General features: G+C 39.7%; 1 protein-coding gene across 1 annotated transcript in view; it reads left to right on the top strand.

Moving 5' to 3' along the window:
* LOC106525260 (next to BRCA1 gene 1 protein) overlaps window positions 1–10,595 on the top strand; it is a gene marked incomplete at its 5' end in the record, with an annotated part of 35,401 nt that overhangs the window by 1,152 nt on the left and 23,654 nt on the right. The window contains 8 exon segments of the mRNA XM_014019427.1: window positions 57–75; window positions 174–196; window positions 344–532; window positions 2,099–2,176; window positions 2,410–2,657; window positions 5,893–6,018; window positions 6,808–7,014; window positions 9,804–9,963. Of these exon segments, the coding sequence (XP_013874881.1) occupies window positions 57–75; window positions 174–196; window positions 344–532; window positions 2,099–2,176; window positions 2,410–2,657; window positions 5,893–6,018; window positions 6,808–7,014; window positions 9,804–9,963 (1,050 nt within the window).

The following is a 10,595-nucleotide window of genomic DNA, read 5'->3' as shown; positions in this document are numbered from 1 at the left end:
TCTTTCTTTCTTTCTTTCTTTCTTTCTTTCTTTCTTTCTTTCTTTCTTTCTTTCAGATATCCATTAACAGTCAAGGTAAGAAAAATCATCAAATGCAAGTTACAAAATAATAAGGAAATAAATCAATGCTATTGAGCTTCAACATAAAATCTATTGTACTTACATTTTTCCAGGGGAATATGAGGAAGCACTTAAGGTAAGAATTTGTTGACAGTTTTCATTAGAAAGCTGTAAGAGTTCACTTRATATCACATTTCTTCCAGTTACATTTTACTGTTGTTTCTTACTGAACTGTCAGGTGGTGTGAAAGATGTGAAGAAGTTTTATTTTACTGTTTGCCTAGAGTGCAACCAGGCAGGGAAATCGCCTGAACATGAACGTCTGTGAGATCAGAGGACACCCAGCCAGGGTCTCATCCACCAAGGTCACTGGAGCAGAGCCTAAGAAGGGCTTCAGACCCACACAGCACTGCCCCACTCTGACCCAGGCTGTCAGCCGCAAGGTTCAGGCTGTGGTACCAGAACAGAGTATGGTAAGGCTGCAGTACACCGTGTTTATACCAGGCACCTGTAGGCCTTGGTCTGTAGGAGACGATAATGAGCAGACAAATGTAGGCCACAAGGATTCAAAAGTTTGAGGATGTTTATGGATCACAGGTGTAATAGRTATTGCACACACAATTTTCAACTAAATAATGAATATTAATACCATTATGTTTGTTCTAATACTTTTCAAGGGCAGTATCATTAATCTTTTAAAGAATTATTTAAAAAAAACATTGCATCACAGTTTCACAAGGTCGGACCCATGGATGCAGGCCGACACAAGGACCTGATGAAAAGATTAAAGGTTGATTAAAAATTAACCAAAATAAATTTCTAGTGTGGCAGCAAAACGAGAGAGAACAGAAAGAACACAAGAAGCCCGGATGAGAACCAGACAGGGCATAGCACTGAAACAATTCACCTGGGGGACCCCAGGTGTTCCCAGGCCAGAGATGATAGTTAATCCCACTCAACAACATTTCCAGTCCAGGTCAGCAGTTCCCCACACAAASCAAGTACAGCCTGGGACAGGGAGTAAAGAAAACTCCTGAAGGCCAACTGAAAGTCATGTACTTAAKAATAAAGATGATGATGATTAAGAAATGGTTTGGTTTGTAACAAAGGAACAACACTTTCTGCTATTGTTTGTAGTAAATCTTCTCAGATTAGGTCTGGTTGGATGGGGGGATGTTGGAGTCATTTTGAGATCTCTGCAGAAATGTTTTATAATCAGGACTCTGAATTTATGACTGTCTCTCTAAGCTCCTCTGGTGTTTTGAAGATGTTCGAAAAGTGAACCTTTGATCCAGTCTGAGGACTGTGGAACATGTTTTTTCTGAGGATACCAGTTTACTTTGCTGATTCCTCTTAGCCCTGTCTCCCTGTCTTTCTGCTGAAAAATACCCCCAAGCATGATGATGTCACCACCACACTTCCCTGCGGTGATGTGTTGGGCCGGTGATGACAGGAGCCTGGTTTCATTCAGACGTAACGTTTAGAACTGAGGCCAAACTCTCAATTCTTGGGCGCATCAAACCACATGATTAAAAAGTGGCGTCTACTGATCCACTCAGCCAATATCGTATTTTAAATCAACACAAACTCATCTGATTGTTGTCTATGTTTGTGCTTTTACTGAGTAGGAAGAATCTACATTAAAATATCAAACACAGTTGTGATATCTCATATAACACATCAATAAAGAGACAAACAAACTAAAGAACAACAAAACTGAACTTCCCAACAGTTGCTTATTAGGATTGTTAGGTTAGGTGCATTTCCATCATTATTCTTCTGAGCTGAACCTGAAGTTAACCGTAGAACAGGCCCAGGTACTGGTATGATCGTAGTAATCTTACTGACTAGGAGCGCCCGAGAAACTTAGTAATTTTAACCCACTTTAACTAAAGGTTTTTCAAATGTTATCATTTAACACCTCATTCTCTTGTCCAAATTTGAATTTCTTTGATTCTAAGTTGATGCTTTGATGTGTTAAATTAAAGATGCAAGTCTGCAATATTTATTAGACTTAATATTTTATTTAATTTGACCAGTTTATCATGAAGGAGGTAAAAGGGGCCAAGGAAGAAGACAAAGTTCCGCCCGCCTGGTTCACTTCATATATGGAAAAGGTAAGAAAAGACTTTGCTTCTTCCAGTTTCAGGGTTTAGAAACATGACATAAGTTAAAGAAACTTGCTAAAGAAACATTGAAGGAGCTGCTGGACAAAAATCCATCATAACTTTCTGTAAGGATATGTAAAGTATACTAATTCAGTGGTATAGATAAAGAAGAGGTTTTAGTTGCTAATTTTCGCTAATCATTAAAACACAGGATCCTCTTTTTTTTGTCGACATCTCCCCAGTTTAAAGACCAGGTGGTCCGTGAGGCAGTGGAGAAGATCTGCCAGGAGTTCTCAGGGCAGTGCTGCATCCATAAGCCTCTGGCTGGAGGAGGGGGTGGGGGAGGCAGTAGAGAAGAAACCATAGGAAGAGCAGAGTCACGGCAGAATTCTGAGGTGTCTTCTTCAACGCTGCCTGGAGTTCCAACATCTTTCACTCCGTCTTGTTCCTCATGCAAAGGGCAGACCTCTGGAGGTGGCTACCAGTGCAGGTATGATGCATTTTATCACTCTGGCTGAGCGGTTAGGGGAGTCAATCCTCTAATGCGAGAGTTGGACGTTCGATTCCACCGCTATCTGGTCACATGTCAATGGGCTAGACCCCCACTGCCTCTGCTGTGTGTCCCATCAGGGTATGAATGGGATTTAAAGCACTGATTAGTCTCTATAGATTGATTTATTTGTATTAGCTTTGGAGAGAGCTCTATCAGAGTGCTGAATGGATGTGTGGGTGAATGAGGGCACAGATTGTAGTGTAAAGCTCTTTGTGTATCCTGGTTGGAGAGAAAGGTGCAATATAAGTACAGTCCACTTACCATGTGACTAACTGCATTGACTTTTGCTTCATATAATAGAAACCAGATGATAAAAAATACACCAAATCCCTGGTGTTTATCCACCTGTTCTCCCAGGTTTATCCTTTAGACTTGGTCCAGAAGTCTTCCATCGAAAACCAATGTTTTTATTTTTTTTATCACATACAAGCAAAATACAAAGTGAGAACTGATAAATGCAAAGTGATGAAGAAAAAACTACACCTTTTTTTTACAATTTTGATTTTAAAAATGAATTCTTGGAGACAGGGATCACTGTAGCCGACAGGAACCCATTCCAAGGACAGATTGAACTTCTTTGTTAGAACTCTGGTCACCACAAGCATTGAGTTCTTTAACTAGAGCTTTGTCTGCTCTTGCAGCTTTTCTTGTGTTCACAGCCAGCAGAACACGCCTCACTTCATGTTCATGTGGAGTGAGTGGGCAGGACTGGAGGTCTGTTGGGGGTGGTACAGCAGTGTGGGAAGTAGTTTCAAAGTGGACTTATAAATGATTTAATTCCTCTGGTATTTGCCTCATCAGCCACAGGAGCTTTGCTTTTTGTAGTTTGTAATATGTTTTTTTTCCTGCCACACCTGCTGTGAGTTGTGATGAGTGAGACAGAGAAAGACCTCTTCTTTTATAGACCTCTGTTGTTTTGATACCCCTTCTCACATTTGCTTCTTGTACTGGTCCCAGTCACCTGATCTGAAATCCGTTTCAGCACCTAAACCTCTTCAGTCATCTGTTGGAATAGATCCAGGTGTATTCATCCACCCTGACATTGTCTATGCAGTACTTCATATAAGACAGCACAGGCTGAGAGTACTCCATCAGCTCCATTTGTTCAGTTATGTTCCACTCTGTGGGAAGAACAGAACAAAACAGTCCAGTCTGTGTGATTTTCATGGCTGGTTTGGATTTTCTTCTAGGGTGGTTAAATGCAGTGATATGATCTGACCTCTCTCCCCTCTCAGCTGAGGCAGGGATACTATTACTGCTACTACTGCTGCTGCTTCTTCTAGTTTAGAACATCGTCAGTGGCGTTCGGCTTTTCAGCAGTTCCTCATTTAGCCAGGCCATAAGGTCCTTGGACCTTTTAAAGTTCCTTACAGGAGCAACTGAGTCCAGTAGTTCAATAAATCAATTAAAATCCACAAAGCTCATGAGTACTACTGAGTTCATGAAGATACTACTCTGTATTCTTTACTTTAGGTTAGGTTAAACCTGGTCCAGAGTGTCTTTTCCTCCAGATGGGCACTACCCAAACTGTGGAAGCAGAGACCCATTCATTAGGGCAGGGGTGTCAAACTCCTGTCCTCGAGGGCCGCTATCCTGCATGTTTTAGAGGTTTTCTTGCTCCAACACACCTGATTTTGATCGCTGGGTGATTAACAGGCTTCTGCCCAATTTGAAGAGTTAATTCAATCACTGAATCAGGTGTGTTGGAGCTGGAAAACCTCTAAAACATGCAGGATAGTGGCCCTCGAGGACTGGAGTTTGACACCCCTGCATTAGGGTAAACCTTCAGCTGTTTGTTTATGAAGCCCTACAGTTTGGAGGGGACCATCAGAGAGAAGGTGAACAGCAGTAATAATCACGCCTGTAAACTCCCAGCAGACAAAATTGCAGTCACATAACCGTCATTAAATTTGAGGTTGGAAGAGCCATGGGTGGAAATATCTTCACTGTTTGTTGACCTGTCTTTGTGGATGCAGATGCAAAGACCCCCCTCCTGACTGCCTGTTCCTGTTGTATAGATGGTTCAATGTGATGTAACAAGCTTAGGCTACGAGTTCAAATCACCATATTTGTCAGCTCTAACAGAAGAGGGTAGTATTGTTTAACCAACAGTACCAGGGTTTTCTCCAGCATATTTGATGGTGGCCCACCAGTCCTTACTTATCCCCCTGTCAGGCTTAGATGCCAGTAGGGCTGCCACAAACGATTATTTTTATAATCAATTAATCACCGATTATTTTTTCGATTAGTCGACTAATCGGATCATACGTTAATTGAATATAAAACATAGAGCTTATCGTGCCAGAATGCAGCTGCTATTACTGTATATAACCATGGTTAGATTTTAGCTATATGCTAACTAAAAATAATTGCTGTGGAAGGTAAGTTCTGCTCTGCAGATATTGCACAGGTTTCTCTTTCATTTTCTTAAAATGATCCCACACTTTGAGCTCCATTGCTGGGTAGCCATGATACCAGAGCCTGTCTGTATAATGTCTTGTGACGTCCACGGCCTACCCCAGTTACCACTACTGTGCATGTGTGTCAAGGACAGAAAGGCAGATGTGGCAGTGGAAGGTGTCAAAGCAGTTTGGAGAGAAAAACAAAGTAAAAAAAAAAGAAAATGATTAATCGATTATTAAATTAGTCATCGATTATTTTAATAATCGATTAGTCGTCGATTAATCGATTAATCGTGGCAGCCCTAGATGCCAACACTGGCAAATCTTTTTTTTCTGTGCTTTTTTACATTTTCAAAATGAACTTCTTGGCATCTTWTTGAATCACATTTGTCTGTGATGGTGTAGCTTTACTTTAATAAAAGCTTGTTTAAGATATCCAAAGTTGTATTTAAGAGAAAGTTGTAATATATAAGTCTTCACACTTGTAGCTTTTTCAAACATAATAGTAAAATTTGTCAATACAAAAAAAAACACCATGTTTTAATACTCAAAACAATAATAACGGTGGACTGTGAAGATAACTGTTTCWACTCAAACATTTTATTTTACAGCTTTTAAATTTAAGGCGATCTAATATTTAGACTATACGTTTGTTTGTTTTTTAAATTACTAACAGACCGACAGGGGTGACTCCAACAGTGTCCTCACGCTACACTTTCTGTTTCTCACCTCACCTTCTCTCTGTCTTCTTTTCGCATTTCTGTCTTCAGTGTGTGTACTTCCTGTACTCTGTGTGAGCCGTGCAGCTTTTCTCATGATCCAAGTCACAACCTGATGAGAGCCAGGACCCCTCTGTCAATCCCAGAGCACGGATCCCCTGCTCCAGACCAAAACAGGTTTGACGTTACTGTTCACAGCCATCTAACACAACTAATATACACTCACAGGCCTCTTTCTATGTTACACTTGTTTAATGACTTGTAAATACAGACACTGTGTTCAGCACCAGAGATGGAACACTGAACACATCAAATAACAGGCAACATTCCCATRTGTTGTTGCYACTTTTTGTGTTMATAACTTTTGAACCACAAGCAATATTTCAAATCCAATTGCAGCAATCCATTTTTGAGAGAATTCTCATATCATTTGATATGCTACAAGACCAACTTCTCATTGGAAAATGTTTTACTTTGATCCATGATGGCAGCATTCAAAATGGCAGCCATGTTCTGGACATAGCCTAAAAGATCGGACCCCTCCCCCATTGCTCATTTTTTGTTTTACCTTTTCTTTCTGTAATAAAAGGGCGCACTTTTGACTTTTGACTCAACCTGTATTTTAAGTCAAACCAGAACATTTCAGTAATGACAGTCTTTTTAAAGTCAGCAGTACTCTCAAATGAAAAAAGACTAAAATGAATAGCTTTAGCTAAGGACTCACAGATTGAATACACTGTACAGTACATCAAACAGTGTTTCATTTGTTCAATCAATAACTATAAGTTTAGCTTTTGATCAACTGGATTTGTTTTAATTTTCTTAACACTTATACTTAACAAAGACCAGAGATCAACTGAAGTCACGTCCAAAGTCCACTTTTSTGTTCTGACCCAGCAGGATTTAATCACTGGTGTAATACCTTTGGTTTACTCTGARTTGTGTTTGTTTTCTGTTGTTGTACAGACTCTACAGACGAGGGGACCACAGTTTCAGAAAAGCAGAGAAGCAGAGGTTAAAGGCGGAGAAGCGCCTGCTGAAGGCRGAGGTCAAAGAAATCCGGAAACAGCTGAGAATGGAACGGCGAGGGATACAGTGGAGTTCCTCCCAAACAGATGGAGGCACTTCTCCGGTCCTCCTTCAGCCTCAAGCCACCCAACACAACAGCCCTGAGTAGGTTTAACACAAACCCAACACAACAGCCCTGAGTAGGTTTAACACAAACCCAACACAACAGCCCTGAGTAGGTTTAACACAAACCCAACACAACAGCCCTGAGTAGGTTTAACACAAAACAGGACAGATGTGTTGGCAGAAAGCAAAGTTATAACCATCAGATGGTCCTGTGAGGAGAAATCAGCTGCACATCTGGACAAATGAGTGTCCTAAAAAGCGCTATATAAGTTTAATGTATTATTATTATTATTATTATTTATTTAGTGCTTATTATTTATTATAATTATTTAGTTTAAGTTTATTTATTTATTGGGTTAGGGTTAGTTAGAAAGTGTTTTCGTGTGTTGTCAATAAACACACCCATTAGTGACAAATTCTAAAAATTATTCAAAAAGTTTAACCTTTGTCAGAAATTTTGTAAATGCTTCCATCAACTCCCACTCACTTGACTCCCTTTTCCTTATTGAAACACATGATAAAATCATTTMTGATCCCATATTTATCACATTGTAAAATAATTAAATAATTGTAGGGGGTGCTGTGGAGGAATTAGGCCACACCCCCTGTAGTGGGGTGGYTCAGGATCAACCATAGTGAATTCAGTGCAGATTGGCTGAAATATGTGGAATTTAYAGACAAARGTTTGTCAACGGTGTGATGTCTGACTTTGCTYCATCACCATGACCACACCTGTCACCAAAAGGTCTTTGTGCTTGATCCTTTAAGTTGTGTTTTTTAACCTCCACTTTAGGTTTTTATACTAGGGTTAAGGTTTGGCCCATTAGGTGGTGCTCCACTCTAACATTTATAACGCTGTAACGTGTAGCCCGATCAGAAAATTCACCTCCCTATTCTTCCAATTAGAGTCAAGCTGGTTTCTAACCCAGAGGTCAACAAGTGAAGTGTGAAGTTAGTTGCATTTGGTCAGGTTATCACAGGTGCATCACAAGTCAACATAAAGACGTGCTGTAGTCTACAGGTTTTCATAACCTCGCACCTGAACTCTTCAGCCAACAACATGGTTATACGGGGGGAGGAAACCAGAGTACCTGGAGAAAACCCACACATGAATAAGGAGAACATGTAAACTCCACACAGAAAGGCTGACCTGATATTTGAACTGAAGATCTTTTCACTAGCCGTGTTTCCATCAAGGTTTTTAATGCGCATTTTGAAGTATCGCATCAGAAAAGGTGGAAGGAAACGGCATAATTTGAAAAAACTTCCTCTAATTCGCATAAAAGTTGATACGCTCGCTTGAGGTGTTTTTTAGTTTGTTTGTTTTTTCGAAAAAGAGTTAATGTGCAAAAGGAGAGATGGAAACACATTTGCCAAATAAGTGACTGCAGCTGGACCCTCCTCCCGCTGTCGGCGTATTCTCAGTTATTCCCGTAACGTGAAGAGAATTGCATTTCTTTCTCTACGTCTCCAGACAGCATGTAACCACCAGAACTAGTTGATACGACAGAATAATTACAACTTTCCTGACAGTAGCAACACGTTCCTGATAACTTCTCTCCATTGTCCAGAGATGCGAGTTGTACTTCCTGTTTACTACACGCATGCATCTGATGTAACTGATTCACTTCAAGCCAGTTGATGGAAACACGTCTGATTCGCATTTCTTTGTTTTTTCCTTTTTGCGAAATTTAAAAAATTTGCTCAAAATTTGAATAAAAATTGGATGGAAACACGGCTACTGTGAAGTGCTAAAAACCAACATTAACATGCTGCTCCTCTTCTTCACATTCTTCTTCTTCTTCTTATCATTATTATTATAAAAACAACTTCACATTCAGATTTGAAGGACAAATTCTGAGTTCAGTTGCAATGGAAGTCATTGATAACTTGAATGTGCAGTCTTCATATTGGGGAGGATTTAGAAAGATGGATAAACAGATAGCTTTTATTGTCATTGTACATAGTACAATTCAATAAACTTACACAAAATACTGTACATTTGTGAGGTACTGTATAAAACATAGAACAGATTATTGCACAGTCCCCAAATAGCTGGAAACATAAGCTAAAAAAATCATCTGAATGCTGCAAACACACATAAAAAAATCATGTGCATGTGTTTGTAGCATTCAGTTCCCATACAGCGCTGGGATCAAAACTGTTTTTTAGTGTGTTTGTCCTGGATATGATGGACCTGTAGTGATTTCCAGCAGGCAGCTGTTGGAAAAGATGATATCCAGGGTGGAAGGAGTCTTTCAGTGTGTCGGCTGCCCTGCTAAGCTGAACGGGTCCCACAGATTGAGCAGTGGACGGCCAATGATCTAGGATAAATTGACCACTCTATAGTACTCTCCTTTCTGCCCCCGAGAGAAAACTATAAGCCTTACATTCGTGGGTGGAAGAATTGTTTATTTACAAACATTTTGAAAGTCCAAACAGTTCATAATGTTAGGGGGTCATAGGGGGTCTCCAACAAATATAAAACTTAAACAGTACTGATTGTGCAAATGTACTAAAAATAATCAAAATCCTCCTTCAGCTGCATAAAAAAGCAACTTCTTTGAATGATGTTACTAAATTTTTAAGCTTCTTTTACACGATGTATACTAGCAATAGTCATAGTACATGTTTCCTAAATGAGCTTCACATTTTGTTTATTGGTCTTTTTTAAGCTGCTGCTAAAATAATGACAGCTGATTATCAGCAGTCTTAATAATAATAATAATAAAAAACATTTAACATGACAGTAACATAAAGTCAGATTATACTTGTAAAGGAACACAAACAGAACTCACTTGATTAAAAAAGGCTTTATTTTTCCTCAGACATCCAAAGCACCCCTCACCTCTTGCAGTTCCAGCCATGAAAGCTGCTTTTCTGGATGAGAACCTGCCTGATGGGACCCGACTACGACCTGGAACCAAGTTTATCAAATATTGGAAAATGAAGAACACTGGAACAGTCAACTGGACCACTGACACCAAGGTAAACCCTTCAGCCCTAATCAGTTGTAGAAGAAATGAGATCCAGACTAAATGTATTCAACTGAACTCAAACAGAACCTGAGAAAAAAACCAAAGAGAATTAATCAAACTGTACAAAAATCACTAAACCCCAATTATAATCTGAGACTGACATTTGGTGTATGAACTGTATAAGAAGTAAAGAAAACCCAGATCAATGAAATGTTAAAGCTGCTGCATTGTGTTTCCATGGTAACTGCAGCCTCACATCTCCCGCCTTTAATCAGCATGAGACAGGCAGACAGAACTGAAGAGCAAAGAGTAAGCCTTAAACAAATGGGGAACTGGGTACCAGGACACCCTGGGATTAATGGTAACAAGAGCTGACTACCTTGCAAAAGCTGACAGTCAGGCCCACTTCAAAGGACCAGGGGTCAGATTTATAAAGGATTACGTGGAAACCCTACTAAAAGTGAACGTACGGCCAAAAGGCGGAAATGGCGTACGCAAAAAAAAAAAAAAAAAAAAAAAAAAAATTCAGATTTACAGTGGGTAAAATAAGAATTGAACACGTCAACATTTCTCTCAGTAAATATATTACTAGAGGTGCTAATGACATGAAATTTTCACCAGATGTCGGTAACAACCCAAGTG

The sequence above is a fragment of the Austrofundulus limnaeus genome, unplaced genomic scaffold (genome assembly GCF_001266775.1).
Source record: "Austrofundulus limnaeus strain Quisiro unplaced genomic scaffold, Austrofundulus_limnaeus-1.0 Scaffold220, whole genome shotgun sequence".
NCBI classification, from domain to species: domain Eukaryota; kingdom Metazoa; phylum Chordata; class Actinopteri; order Cyprinodontiformes; family Rivulidae; genus Austrofundulus; species Austrofundulus limnaeus.
Note: the sequence above shows the minus strand (reverse complement) of the source record. Positions and strands in the feature narration are given on the sequence as shown.